The 15,026-nt window shown below is 57.6% G+C and overlaps 1 protein-coding gene and 1 non-coding gene across 2 annotated transcripts in view; both read right to left on the reverse strand.

Moving 5' to 3' along the window:
- The window catches only part of SIPA1L3 (signal induced proliferation associated 1 like 3), a 122,247-nt gene that overhangs the window by 54,199 nt on the left and 53,022 nt on the right, over positions 1-15,026 (reverse strand). Inside the window, exons 2-5 of the mRNA XM_056136799.1 lie at positions 12,591-14,376; positions 8,147-8,277; positions 2,623-2,811; positions 1,787-1,961 (exon numbers count right to left, since the gene is read on the reverse strand). Coding sequence (XP_055992774.1) covers positions 1,787-1,961; positions 2,623-2,811; positions 8,147-8,277; positions 12,591-14,076 — 1,981 coding nt within the window. The 5' untranslated portion in view covers positions 14,077-14,376. The remainder of the gene's footprint in view (positions 1-1,786; positions 1,962-2,622; positions 2,812-8,146; positions 8,278-12,590; positions 14,377-15,026) is intronic.
- On the reverse strand, positions 10,458-10,584 carry LOC130044587 (small nucleolar RNA SNORA54). The gene has a single exon (XR_008795439.1). It is a non-coding gene; the product is annotated as a small nucleolar RNA SNORA54 (small nucleolar RNA).

Here is a 15,026-nt window from a genome sequence, read left to right on the forward strand (position 1 = left end):
TCTCCACAGACACTTAGGTCAGGCTGAACTGCCTCTTCCTGCAAGGCGGTGCCTGCCACATGCACGCATGAAGCCAGAGACCATGCTGCAAGTAATGCCAGGCTCAACAGCTGCCCCCCCGCCTCCGCCCCGTGGAACGTTCAGGTCTACACAGCACGTAAAGCCTGTGGACACCTGCAGAGGTGCTGTGAGGAGATGTGGGACCTCCCACTTGACTCATCACGGAGCAGGAAGATGGTGCCAAGGACTGAGCACTGGCTATGCATGTGGGATGCCTGGCTCCAGCCCCTCGCACTGCCTGGTCCCCTGAGTACCACCGGGTGACACCCTACACTGAAAGTCTTCCCCTGGAAACTTCCAGCCTCTCCTGCACAAGCCTGTCACTCCTGTCATTTTGCTTTTTGGGCCACACCTGGCAGTGGTCAGGGCTTACTCCTGGCTCTACACTCAGTAATCACTTCTGGCAGGCTCAGGGGACCATCTGTGGTACTTAGGACCAAAACCAGGCAAGACAAATGCCCTCCCCGCTGTGCTATTGCTCTGGCCCTAGCCTGTCACTCCTGAACAAGCAGCCATTGCTACTTTGTTTTTCCATTTTACTAGATAAGAGAGAGGGCTGGAGCGATAGCACAGTGGTAGGGTGTTTGCCTTGCATGTGGCCGGCCCGGCCAACCCGGGTTCGATTCCTCCACCCCTCTTGGAGAGCCCGACAAGCTACTGAGAGTATCTTGCCCGCACGGCAAAGCCTGGCTAGCTACCCGTGACATATTCGATATACCAAACACAGTAACAACAAGTCTCACAATGGAGACGTCACTGGGCCCACTAGAGCAAATCGATGAACAATAGAGGACAGTGCTACAGACAGTGCTACTAGATAAGAACCCCTACCCCCAACACACACAAAACAGAGCAGGTGTGCTGGTGACTTTATTTCTTCAAAGGGTGCTCAGGAGGCCTTGGCCCTGCATGTGTTCTACTGCTCAGGCCTTATTCCAAGTCCTTGGGTGTGTTTTTATTTGGCGGGGAGGGGCTTGGTTTTTGGATCACACTTGACTGTGCAAGTTACAGAGCTTACTCCTGGCTCTGTAGTAACCCTAAGGGTTGTCAGGAATCAAACCTCGGTCTGTGGGATGCAAGTCAAGTGCTCCCCCTGTCCACACCCCCTCCCCCCCACCGCCTCTCTAACCTTGGGCTGTGCTCAGGGCCCCTCTAGGCTGGGTGCTCCCAGTTTGCTCCTGGTAGTGCTCTGGGGTACCCTGTGGTTCCAAGTGAGACCTGGAGTCTTGGTGTCTATGTGCCTCTCACCTGTGCTCCAGCCCTCTAAGTAATCACCCTAGCTCCTAGGGTGCAGCTCAAATTACTGTCATGCAAAAAGCTCTCAGGGCCTTCGCCTCAGAGACCCTCAGTTATGCTTCTCAGGCCAAGAGCACCCAGGAGCCCGTGGTCAAGGGTGCTGGGATGCGAGTGTGGGATAGAGCCTGTGTCCCCAGTCCACCAGGGCCTGGCCCTCATTGTCTCCCCACAGGCCGCGCCCTGTGTGTCCCCACCATGGCCCACTCTGCCCCTTAGTGCATCTGACAAACTAGCAGGGCTTCAGGTGTGCCAGCCCACGGAGGTGGCCCTGCTTTACTTACTCCTTTTTCTTTTTGTCTTTTTGGGTCATACCCGACTATGCTCAAGGGTCACTCCTGGACTCCTGGCAGTGCTCAGGGCACTATATGGGATGCCGGGGATTGAACCTGGGTCGGCTGCATGCGAGGCAAATGCCCTACCCGGTACTTACTCTTGACGTCCAGCTGGGCGGCATACTTGGTGAAGCCCTTCAGGCAGACCTTGTCTCCGATGAGCGAGAGGAACTCCTCGAAGGCGGGCCCGGCCTCCTCGTTGTTGTACATCTCCTCCTCGGAGCTCTGGCCTGCCTTGCAGTAAAGGACGCCCACTTTGTGCTTCCGGCAGAGCTGCAGAGGTGGGTCAGAGGGTCAGAGGGGACAGAGGGAAAGGCCTTAGTCGGGTGGCAGCAGGGGAGAGGAAGCGCTGGGGCACCACAAGGCTGGGGAACTGGGACTTGTTGCCCCTTTCCCGTTCTTGTTTTCTTGTTATATTCTCTGGAAAGAGAGAAACTGCTACCTGGCTGGCTCCTCAGCGCAGTGGGGGGGGGGGGGGGGGGAAGGGGGATGAAACTGGCTAAGGTTCTGGAAAGGGGAGTTCTGGTGGGGCTGGGAACACTCTTACTCTTGGTGTTTAAGGAGTGGGGGTCAGCAATGAAACATTGCTGGTTCCAGAACACAATGACTGGGCAAACACTTGTCCCCAGTGGGGGCCTGTTAAGAGGTTCTTGGGCACTTAGAGTTGGCAATCTGGGGGTTGCGGGGGACTATGAGAAACCAGGGTGTGTATGAGCACCACCATGGGGCAGACACATATGCACATACATGAGGGCTGCTTCATCCCCAGATACTCTCTCTCTCTCTCTCTCTCTCTCTCTCTCCTCCCTCTCCCCAACCCTGATCACATTCTCTCTCCTCCAACTACTTCCCCTCACACCTGTCTGTCCTCTGGAGGACCAAAAGCTCAAGACAGAGGGAGCAGGAGCAGCCCCCCGGCCTTTGCCCAGCTCACCCCTTGCTCGTCGAGCTTCAGCAGTTGCTCCGTCACCTTGGGGGTGTTGAGCGCCAAGCGCAGACAGTGGATGTTGAGCTCGGGGATGACATACTCCAGGGCGTCCTTCAGGGGGAGCCCCCGCCCCGTCCCATGCTTGGTGGCTGTGGGTGTGGCGTCCTCCAGGATGGAACCCCGCAGGGTGATGAGCTGCTCGGCGGGGACAGAATCAGAGAGGAGAGGCTCTGAGGGTCCAGAAAGGGACTGCAGCCTCTGGGGGTTTCTCACAGTCTGAAAACTCCACGAGTAGGGGGTGAGGGGAACCGGGGCTGAAACTGGCTGTGTTTGGCCAAGTGATTTCTGATCTCTGACGCACTTCTACTTTGGTGAAGTGCGTTAGTGACAGTATAACCCCAAAGGACTGTGGAGACAACAGAGTGAGCAAGTGAGCTGTGGTCTGTTCAGCCATAAGGTCTCCTAAGTGCAGTGAACTAAGTTCCCACCTTAGGGCCCTTCACCTCCTGTCCAGGAGGAAGATAATGAAGACAGAGAGAGAGAGAGAGAGAGAGAGAGAGAGAGAGAGAGAGAGAGAGAGAGAGAGAGAGAGACTCAATCTGACCCATCACTTCTTGTCCAGGAGGAAGGAGGACAATGAAGGCAGCAGTGTTTGTGTGTGTGTGTGTGTGTGTGTGTGTGAGAGAGAGAGAGAGAGAGAGAGAGAGAGGAGAGAGAGATAGTCTCACCCTTCACCTCTTATCCAGGAAGAAGGAGGATAATGAGGGCGGTGTGTGTGAGTGAGACACTCATTCCAACCCTTCACCTCTTGTCCAGGAGGAAGGAGGATAATGAAGGTGGGGTGTGTGTGTGCCTGTGTGTGTGTGTGACTCAGAGAGCATGCTGGGTCACTCAGCCTGCCTGAGATAGACCCCACCCAGCACTACCCTAGGGCTTGACCAGGGACACTAGTTTTTCCAAAGGTTTTTTTTTTCTTTTTTTTACAAAATCACATTTGATTCGGATTTGGGTGACCTGAACGGGTCCACAGCGGGATGCATGCACTTGTGCACACAGGGATACATATATGTGCACAGACATGTGCACTCACTGCTGGGATTCCCATGTGTGTGCACCTGGCTGGCTTGAACATCTTTCTGCCCAAGCAGGCCGCTTACAAGTTTTCCCTGCAGCTGGTTCTAGGCAATGGAGGAGTATTAGGTTTGGAGAGTACTTTGGGGTGAAAGCTCCTTCCTTTCTGGGGGGAGTGGTTGGGGGTCAGGGCTTGCTCCTGGCTCTGGCTCAGGGACACAGGTCTGTATTGCGCTGACACTGCCCTGCAGCGCCCTCTGCTGGGGGTTAGGGACAGCGTGAACAAGATTCCTCCAGTCGCCCCCCCAAGAGGCACCTGCAATCAGTCTGGCTCCAATGACTGGGGCCAAGGGCCCAGATGGGAAGCTCCCAGCGTTTTCTTCCTTGCCGGGGACAATGGGGGCACAGGTGAACTTCAGAGTGGCCACATCTAATCTCCACCTGCCCGGCCAAGAGCAGGTCCTCCTAGGACTGAGATCAAAGCCACCGCCAGACCTCCCGGCTCCCTCTCGGGCCGTTCTCACAGCCACCTGCGTTGGGTCAGGCCTCTCCCTGGCTTGGAGCCCACTAACTGCTTCTATGATCAAATGATCAAATCCACACTCTGGGTTCCCCCGCAGGGCCTGTGTCATCTGGTCCCAGGACAGCGGGCACTATCTCCCTGAGGGCAGCCAGGCAGCTCAGGAGCAGGGAACCCAACCACTATCCTTGGGAAGTCCCGGGGGGCCAGTCACCCAGAATTCAAATACTGGTTCGATTCCTTCCCAAGTGGGTGCCCTGGGCAAGTTACTTTCTTCCTTTGTGTCTGTTTGCTTAGCCAAGAGCTGGGTAATGGCTACTCTAGGTGCTGTGCTCTGTGTGTGTGTGTGTGTGTGTGTGTGTGTGTGTGTGTGTGAGCAGAAGGACATGCCCACGTGGTGCTGGAGATGGAACGAGGCCCCCTGCATGCAAAACATGTGCTCGGCCTGCTGAGCTCTCCCTGGCCCAGATGTTTATGTTTAAAACACATGTATAATTAAGAATTTTTTTTTTTATTAGTGAAAAACCATGAGGTATAATTAAGAATTTTTAAAGAAATTGTTTGTTAACCCTAAATAGTACTCTATAGTTCGCTTTCTCCCCCGTGAGCAGATTACCTATATACACACACAAACACACATGTGTCTGATGAACACAAATGTGGTCTAAATATATACTTTAAATCTTGTTTTTTCTCCCTGAATATGAGATTCTGTTTTCACTTTGCACACTTATGCATTGTTCAAAATCAAGGAGGAGCTATCTCCTTAATTAAACTAAAAAGAAAGAAAGAAACAAACAAAAAAAGATAAAGTCCAAACCTCTAACCCTAACAGCAACTAAGGTCTCTCAAAAATGCATGTTTGCTAGACTGACGGGGAACTGATGGGCCTCCGTGTCCCGGGTGAGACTGTGCCAGCCCCGGCTGGGGAGCATCCTTCCTGGGCCCAGGGTGCAGCTAGCGCCTGACGGGCAGGCGTCTGGTGCCAAAGCCCAGCTCCAAGTCTGCTCCTGGCCCGCAGGGAGCGCGGCCGCCAACGCTCACACCCCATCTGCCGAGAGCTGTGGGCCCACTCTCCGCGCCTGCCGGGCGGCCGGGGGCGGCCATCTGGGCCGGGGCAGCCGGCTGCCTTGCAGAACAGCCTGGCCTCTTGCTCTGGCCCCACGCCCTGGTTTCCAGGAGCCCGAGACATGTGCGTGGGGGACAGGAGAGGGCAGAAGCATGCTTCCCAGCAGTGCCCTTCATCCGGGATAGCAGAGGTGCTGCTTGTTGCTCCTGGCCCTGCGGCTGTCCCAGCTCTAGTTACGGAGGAGGACACAGGGGTGCCGGGAGGAGCAGCCGGCTGCCTGAGGTCACGTGGTCCTGAGCAGCAGCGCTGCCTGCTGCCAGAGGGAGGGTCCAATCCCTAGAGCAGGCAGGAGTGGTGAGGGGCACTTGCCCCACCCAGCAGCTTAGGTCCTCACGGGATGTCTGTCGAGACTGTCCCCAGGAGCTGAGACCTGGAGGAAGGCATCAGGGCACACATGCCCGTGCTGGGCTATTCCTTGGGCTGTGGAGGCCTCCATGGCAAGAGGGGCCTCAGGTGGGAGATGGTGTCAGCTGCCTGCTTTCCCCTAGCCCTACCCTGATACCCCCGAGAGCATCTCTGCGAGCGTGGGCCAGTGCTGCGAGGGCTGGAAGTGGGCAGGGCACGGCGGCACCAAGATGGTCCCTAACTGGTTCTCGACTCACAGATAAGGAACCTCGGCCAACAGGACACCCCCAGCTGCCATCCCCACACTCAGCGGCAGGTGCAGGGCGGCAGTCTGGGATTCTCAACACTCATCCCACTCGTCCTGTTTTCCTTAAACAGCACAAAGATTCTGGTGCTGAGGTGAGTCTGGGAGCCACCAGCGGGCCAGACGTGCAGTCTGAGCAAGACAGAGGAGCTGCTCTGGGAGCCGCAAGCCCCCGAGTTTCCGCAAGCAAGGATGACACAGCCGCCACACAGAAGCACCGGGACATGAGTGGCAGACGTCGGATGCAGAAAACGGGGCTGTGGCCAAGTCCAGGATTAAGGTGCATGCCTTGCACACGGCCAGCCCCAGCCTGACCCCCCAGCACAACACGGTCCCCCGAGTAGACCGGGTGTGAGCCTGGAGGCTTGCAAGCACCGTTGAGGTAGCCCAGACCACCAGCAGCACGGCAGGCCCCAAGCAGCATTGTGGCCCCCGGGGGCGTGGGAGACTCCCTGACCCCAAAAGCTGAGTTCAGGAGCCCAGGAGTGTGAGCGCTGCAATGGACAGCGATCCTGGAAACAGCATCAGCCCTGACTGCCACCACCTGCCTCTTGGGGTGGCTGGCACCCTGGCTGACGCAGGCTGGGCTGTCACTTGACATTCTGCCCTCCAGTTCACAAGTTAGAAAGATGAGAGCGAGGAAGGGCTGGCGGCCACCCATGGTCTGCGAAGAGAGTCCTCAGGGCAGCCTCTGCCAGGGTGGAGGAGCCCGGCTGGCTGCAATCCCACAGTCCTGGGCAGTGGGTGACCTTACCTGGCCCAGGCCAGGTCCAAAGAGGACAGGACAATGTGGGGTCTGAGGAAGACCTGGCTGGGGGGGGGGGGGTGTCTTGGTGGAAAATCTTCCTCATTATCTCTGTAATTTTTCTTTTTATTCCTTTTGGTTTTTATGGGCCACATCCAACGATGCTCAGGCTTATAGTCCTGGCTCTGACTTCAGGGATCTCTCTTGGTAGTGCTCGCGGGACCATATGGGATGTCAGGGATAGAAGGCGGGTAGGCAAGCGCCCTATCTGCTATCCTGTGGCTCCAGCATCTCTCCAATCTTGGCTGGGGACACACCTGGTCCCTTCCTCCAGGTGGCTCTGATGGAATCCCTGTTAGTGCCCTGTCCTGGGCCCCCAAGTGGAGCAGTTTCTAGAAGCAGCCACTCCTTCTTCCACCCAGGTGGAGGTGAATTGCCCAGGGCTTGGTGCAGAGCCTGCCAAAGACCTTCCAGAGGGCCTGCAGCACAGTGTCTCCTCCTCAGGGATGAGACGAAACTAAGCTCATGTGGGCAGTGAGTGGCTATTGTCTCCTGACATGGAGAGAACCTGGTGGTGGCCGAAGGTGGCGGTGGGGAGGGAGACCCTCACAGTGGGAAGAGACATAAGGAGGGAGAGTCCTGGGGGTGTTGTCTGAGTCCTGGGGCCCAACTGATGCCACTGCTTGCCCGGCCCGAGTGCAGCGCCATGAAGCAGGGGTCCTTGCCCTGGCCTAAGACAGCTAGTGACCTGGACAGGCTGCCGCCCCCAGGCACTGCTCACAGCAGACCTTGAGCCCGGGGGAAATTCCTCTGGCTGAACCCGGACAACAGGCTTTGCTGCTCAGAGTTAAGTGCTCTGAGCTGTGCCCGTGGGCACAACCATGAATGCCCGCCCTGCCAGAGGCTTGCTACCTTTTCTTCTTCCCACTCTGTGGAGTACTTTGGGACTCTGAGTGTCCCCCCACCTCTCCTTCTGTGTCTGTGCTAATCAGAGTCAATCTCTTAGAAATGTGTGAACCTTGGCTCCTGCGGGCTTGGGAAGAGAGTGAGCTCAATGGGCCAGGGCAAGGAAGGGGGACCTACACATTATGCATGCAAGAGCCCCAAGAACAATCCCCACCACTGCATGGTTTCCTGAGGCCTGCAGGAAAAGACTCCTGAGCACTGAGTCAGGCCTGAAGAATCAGGCCCCCACTGTCATCACACTGGACTCCAGCTCTGGCCTGGCCTGGCCACTTATTTACCGATCTCAAGCGGGTCATTTTGTTTCTGTGTCTGCGTGTTCTCTTGGAGAAGATGGGGAGACTAACAGAAGTGCACTCCCGAGGTGGCCAGGAAGAGACATGAGGCAGGGGATGGTGCCGCAGAGGAAGCGACTGATCCTTAGGTAGAAGTTACAACAGACCGAGGACCTACCTCGCGGGTCCGGAAGATGATCCTGTACTGGTACTGAGGGCCATGGTCCTTGTGGTCCTCCAGCTTCTCCCGCTTGATGCTCACAGCCACGGGTCCCAGTTTCTCATCCACACCAAAGTAGTTGGCATGCTCTGAGGGAAGAGTGGGGGGGGAGGGGTCAAGTGAGCGGGCCACGTGCCAGCCCAGACAGGCACAGCTTATGCCCATTTCAGGGCCACACGGAACAGAGGGACCCATCTCGCCGTGTCAACAGAACCGCGGTGCCGTCGTGGGAGATGGGAACCCTGACGTGACTCACGCTCACAGAACCGATGGGCTGGTGAACGTGGAGATGCTAAGTGCTTGGCATATGTGTGCTATGCAGCAAACCTGGCCTCATGGCAGCTGCCCCGGGCTTACAAAAGACTCATGCAGTGGCCCAGCTGAGTCTTGTGAGTCATTAGGGTCCTGCTCAGAAGGTGCTGAGGGGCTGACACTGGAGTCTCCCTGGATGGGGCGGAGCTGCACCTTACCAGGAAAGCAGACCTGCGTGCCTGGCAATCAGGGCAGGCGAAAGGACGGGAAGTGCAGTGTGGAGTGACTGGTGCAGTGGGCACCTGGTAAGTGCTGGGTGCTGGCGTCTGCACTGCCAGGGGAAGAGATCTGTCATGGAAAAGGGACCCTGATTTACATCGCCACATTGCACCGTCAGTAGCTGCTAAAAGCCCTGGAGACCCCAATGCTCATCTGGCCCTTCAGAAGACACAAAAATATGGCAGATGCTCCAGCGGAGAGTTAGGGGTTATATCTGCCTGGCCCCCTGCACAAAAGCCCTCTCCCTCTTTTCTTTAAGACAGGCGCTGATCTTCCCCACGTGGAACCTGTATCTCTGTTCGGCGTGTGTCCAGATGCAGTTCACCGGGTCCGCGATTCCTCCCTGCGTGCACTGTCCTTTACAGGGTGGCCCTGTCTTACGTACAGTGGCGTCAAAGGCTGATCCCATACCCTGTGATCGTGATGGCCAGGCCACCTCCCCTGCTGCTCAGGGACCAAACACTCTTCTCTGGGAGCAGCTTGGCCTTGAAGCTATCACAAGTGCTTCCCTGTTTTGCCCGCCAGCCCCCAGCAGTGCTCCAGTGACCTGGAGGGAAGCTTCTGGTGATACAGGTTTAATGCTGGGGACCAAGCCTGGGGTCTCCTGCTTGAGAACCCTGTGCTTCAGCCTTTGAACTACCTCCCTGCCCCCATTTTTATTTTGTCATCAATGTATATTGATGACATTGATGACAAAATGAAAATGCACAGAGGAGGCACTGCTAAGACATCTAGGAGCTTTCCAGAGTTTTTATGAGAAAAATCTCTACTTTTTAAAGGTCCTATTACAAGGAACAGAAAAGATAGTATGGGGAGGGGGTAAGGCGCTAGCCTTGCATGTGGCCGACTCTGGTTCAATCCCTGGCACTGCACAGGGTCCCCTAAGCCCTACCAGGAGCAAGCCCCGAGCACCACAGCCGCTAGGGGTAACCTAAAAAACAAAAAACAAACCCAAAGGGGGTGAAAAAAAAGTTCTCTTAGGCCCAATGAAGGACCAAGTGTCAAAACGTGTGACCTTGGCTCCTCATTAGATTGCAGGTGATCCTCTGCCAGTGGAAAAGAATGTGTTTCCTCTCTGTGGAGTAAACACGAAGCCAGATCATGCTGGGCTAGGTTAAGTCCTCCACCGCCAACTCAGTCTCTCCCCTTCACAGAGGACCCAGCACGCCTCCTGTGAGGGCGGGTCCACCTACTTTCCCACAAGCTGCCTTATCAGCTGCTGTTTACACACCTGACACCAGGTGCCAGGTGCATGCAGGTTTGCAGCTATTAAAGTTTCTGGGTGATTAAGAAAAAAAAAAAAGACATGAAATGCCTTTTCTGTTTTCCTCACAAGTGTTTCTAGCTTGGAATCTCTTTACTAGTGTCAAAGAGGCTGCCCTTGGTTGGCAACTGCTGGGGGCGTCTTTTGCTACCCCTTTGAGGTTCTGATCGGTAGCTGCTTGTGTGGGGGCGGCTGAGGGGCCACCTCCACCTCTGCTCCTCACATGGGAACCCAGGGAGGCACAGGCAGACTGTGGTCAATGCCATGGAACAGATGTCCCCCCACTCCCTTTCCCAGAGACTGTGTTCTCACTGGCTGAGCCCTGTGTAATGACCTAGGACATTTGTCCTGCATGACGAGGACGCTTTGTCCACAAAAGCCAAATATACTCTAGTTGCTGTGGAATACTCGCTGGCCTCCAGTATGGTCTGACCTCCAACATCTACTCTTCTTTTTCTTTTCTTTTGCCCCCAGAGCTGTCTCCAAAAGGCCTCAGTCTGAGAGCCCAAATGAGTCAGTCAGACACGGGCCCCTGGACTTACTGTTGCACTGGAATGGAACCCACGTGCCACAGAAGACTGGCAGGTCACGAACAGTGCTTTTTTTTTTAAAAAATTTTGGGGCCACATCCCTGGCTCTGTGCTCAGAGAACACTTCTAGGGGTTCTTGGGGGGGCCCTATGGGAAGCTGGGATCAAAATCGGGTTGGCTGCGTGCAAGGCAAGCGCCCTACCTGCTCTGGACCCTTCTCATCTTTCCTTTAAAGAAAAACCTCAATTTCGTAGGGTGGGGTAGGGTGGGGAGAGTGGGACTGTGTCTACAGACGGTCACCATTTCTAGACCTGCCTTACAGAGTAGTTGTCAGGAAACAGGCGGTTGAATGGGGTTTCTCAGGAGGGTTTTTCTTCTTTTTTCATTTTTTTTTGCTTTTTGGGTCATACCTAGCAATGCTCAGGGGTCACTCCTGGCTCTTCACTCAGGAATTACTCCTGGTGGTACTGGGGATCATATGGGATGCTGGGGATTGAACCTGGGTTGGTCACGTGCAAGGTAAATGCCCTACCCGCTGTGCTATCGCTCTGGCCCTGGGAGGTTTTTTCTTTAAAGGGGCTGATGTGGCAGGAGGGCTAGCCTTTCAGCCTTTCTCCTGTCTCCTTTTTCTTTTTGCCTTTTTGGACCACATCCAGCGATGCTCAGGGGTCACTCCTGGCTCTGCGCTCAGGAATTACTCCTGGTGGTGCTTGGGGGACCATATGGGATGCCGGGGATCGAACACGGGTCGGCCGCATGCAAGGCAAACGCCCTACTCCGCTGTGCTATTGCTCCAGCCCCGTTTCCTTTTTTTTTTTGCCTGGAGACTGAGAGTTGAGACCACATGCCACAGAAGACTGGCAGGTCACGAACAGTGCTTTTTTTTTTTTAAATTTTGGGGCCACATCCCTGGCTCTGTGCTCAGAGAACACTTCTAGGGGTTCTTGGGGGGGCCCTATGGGAAGCTGGGACCAAAATCGGGTTGAGCACTGACATGAGCACTCTATGCATGCTGACGAGGAGCTGGCCCAGCCCTGGGAGGTCAGTAGCAGGCTGGAACTCTTGTTTCTGATTTAAAATTTTTCTGGCAACGCTGGGGATCCAGCCAGGCACTCTATGTGCAAGGCAAGAGCTCTACCACCGAACCATGTCCCTGGCCCCAGGCTGGACTTCTTTATGAGAAGAGTAAACATCAAAGCAGGGTAAGTGTGTGGTTACGTAGGGTAAGTTACTAGTAGTGAGCAATTCTGAACTGATATACCTGGCAGCATCTGAAACTTGCGGGGAGTGGGGCAGGGATGGCTCACAAGGTTCATCAGATGGAGTACACGGCACGGTAGGTAGTATGGGGCCCTACGCTCTGTCTGTGCGTCCCCGCCTCCTCAAGTTATCCACATGCATACAAACTAGGAGACCACATTGGAAAGATCGGAATTCCAGAACCCTGAAAACCCAGGAAGGCCGCGAGCTTGGGCTGGTGTGTCCTGGACACGCACGGGTTGGAGCTGAGGAGTGGAGCCCTGGCCCAGCCCTCACACGTGCAACACACATCTTCCTGTCTCCCCTGTGATGGGGTCTTCGCAGAGACGCTGCGTGGCCTTCTGGGACTGCCTCGGCAGCATCGGTGATCCCAGGGATGGATGAAACCCACCGCTCTCTGGGTACAACACTGCACAGGCCACAACAGTGATCCCTGTGAGAGGGCTCTGGGAACAGCGGGCTGGTTTGTACCTCCTGGAGGGGAAACAGTGCTGTCAGCTGTCTGGCACCCTGTCACTGCTCGCATCTCCTTCCTGGGCCCCCTACCACCTCCACCCGGCTCCCTCCCTCACCTCTGTAGCTCAGCACTTACCGAACTCACCTGTTCTACCCCGCTCTCTGGTTTACCCCCTTAAACACTTAAGTGCTAGCAAGACAACAACTTTCTCTTGAGCTGGGCCAGGAAATGCCTGGCACACAGGCACCTGTTCGCAGCACCAGCCCCTCCACCCTGAAGGTGGATGCGGGGCTCCCTGTCTCCCCTCAGGCCCTTCGCATAGCGCGCCAGATGGAGCAGGGGTGTAGCGGGCGCCCTCACCTTTGCCCACAAAGTAGTCCTGGTAGTAGCGGGCGCCCAGGTCCACGTGCTCGATGCTGTACTGCCGCGGGCGGCTCTGCGTCCGCTGCTGCTCCTTGGGCACCTCGAGCACCGAGATGCTGGCGTTGGTGCGGTAGGCGCTGAGGGCGGGCTCAGGTGGGCGCCCCTCAGGCCCGGGTCCCCCAGGGGAGCCTGCCGACGCCCGGGAGAAGCTGACATTGCGCTCGCGCTCGCCCCCAATCTCGTTCCGGAAGTGCGGGCAGCTGAGTAACAGCTCATTGCTGTTGTCATCGCCCAGGTCCTGCTCCAGGCTCTCCTTGCAGTTAAGGTCCTCGGTGCTGGGGAAGGTGGGGTCCAGGCCCCCCAGGCCGTGGGCCCGCGCCCCGGCGGCCAGCGAGGCGGTGGCCGAGGCGGCCGAGGCCCCCGTGGTGGTGTTGCGGCGCGGTGCGGGGCAGCCCCGGTTGGCAGCAGCGGCGGCGTGCAGGTCGAAGAGCATGCTCTGCACGTCGAAGTGGGCGAAGCTCTTCTGGCACACCCAGGGCCGGCCCACCTCAGGGGGGCTGCGGCTGTCTTCGGGCTCCCCCAGCGCCCGGCCCGCCTCCCCCTCCCCCTTGCTGCTCCTCAGCTTGCGGAAGATGGAGGAGTCCACACTGTCCCCACCGCCTGGGCCCCGCATCGCCTTCCGGCGGGCCTTCTCCTTCTCCTTCAGGGGCTGCAGTGGGAGGAGGTGGTCCTGGGCGGGCTGCCCGGGGCGAGGCGTACCTGCCAGGGGGGCCCCCGGGTCAGCCTGCAGGAGGTGATTGAGGGTCTGGGAACCCCGGGGCACTGGCTGCTCGCTGCGGAACTCATTGAGGATGTCGAAGAAGCTCTGCTCGGGCACGGCCTGCACGTTGATGGAGGATGTGCTGCCGTACTCCCGGAACAGGGGCAGCGCCCCGGGGTGCCGGCCCCCCCGCGGTGGCTCGCCCGCGTCCTCCACGTCGCACTCACTGAGGGTGATCTCGCTGCTGCTGCGGTGCCGCAGAGGGAGGAAGGCCCTGCCCGGGGACCGCGGCCACCCATCCTGGAACTCCACGTCCTTGGACCGCCTCCTGGAGAGCCGGTGGAAGGCTCGGCACCCCGAGGCTGCTGGGCCGCTGGCAGGGGGCTGTCCGTTCTGCATGTTCCGCAGCGGGGGGGCTGCCGTGGTGGCCTTTGTGCCATCTGTGTCCTGGGAGGGGCTGGGGTTGCTCTGCTCTCTCAGGGCCTCCCTCTTGGGCGGCCAGTCGGCCACCCTGGCACGCACACCCATCTTGGGCACTGCGGGGGTGGTGGGGCTGGGGCGTGTGGGGGCCGGGGCCGGGCTCTCACCCAGCGGCTGGGCCAGGCCCCCATTCTGGACCCAGAATCCCATGGGAGTGTAGTCCCCCGGGAGGCCCTCGGACCGGGCTCCACAGCTGGTGGCCAGGTCCACGCCATCATTGGGAAGGGGCCGATAAGTGGTCATCGTCCACGGGCACGGGAGTGCTGCTGGCCCCTGGAGAGTGTGGAGGGGCTTTAGGGGGTCCCCTGGCCCTCAGCCATTGTTGAGGGCCACCAGTCCCAGGAGGAAGGAAGCGGGCCCTGAAGCCTGTCGGGAAGGTCGTGAGCCTGTGGCGGCCAGCTCTCCACCATCGCTGTGGGCAGCTGAGCTGGACACGCTCAGGAGGTGGGCGCTGTCCCGGCAGCTCCGTGCCAAGGGGTTCAGCAGGCCGTGGTGTGCGGCGGGCGCGGGCTGGTCAGTTGCTGAGGCGTCTCCCCGGCCATGCTGCGAAGAGAGAAAGAGCAGAGGTGAGTTGGGAGGTTGCCGAGCCCAGAGGACGGCTCCACCAGCGTCAGGAGTCATTCAGTGTGGAACTTTCCAGACATTCTCGGATGCAGAAAGGAGCCCCTCCTGCTCTGCTCTGACGCCCAGGAACTACCTGCCATTTCTGCCCCACCTCCGCTTCTTGTTTGCTTTGGGGACAGAGTATTTCGGAGGAAATCCCAGACAGTAGGGCGATTTGCTTATGAACACTTTCCATTTGATAAAGCTGACAAAGTCTTTGGGAAAAAAAAATCACCGTGACCTGTTACCACACCCAGCCAGGTAGGGACACAGCATTCTCGGTCAGGCTCCTCCAGGCGCTTGTCTCTTGGGGTTCATTCTGGATCCAAATAAAGACCCAGACTCTGCTTTGGCACATGCCCTGCCTCAGTTTCTCCCCATGTCTTTCACGGCCTGCGCCCCCAGCTTTACCTTCATGCTCCTGTGGCAGGAGTGGGCTCACTGGCCCTGTGGAGCCCACCCCCTGCACTACTGCTAAACATGCCCCCAGCGCTACGGCTTCCATGCATGGAGACCGCTCAGCCACCAGCCTGAGGAGTGTGTGTGTGGGGGGGTGTGGCGGGCATCAACGGGCATGGGGAGGAACCTTC

This window comes from Sorex fumeus, unplaced genomic scaffold (genome assembly GCF_029834395.1).
Source record: "Sorex fumeus unplaced genomic scaffold, SorFum_2.1 ptg000122l, whole genome shotgun sequence".
Taxonomy (NCBI): domain Eukaryota; kingdom Metazoa; phylum Chordata; class Mammalia; order Eulipotyphla; family Soricidae; genus Sorex; species Sorex fumeus.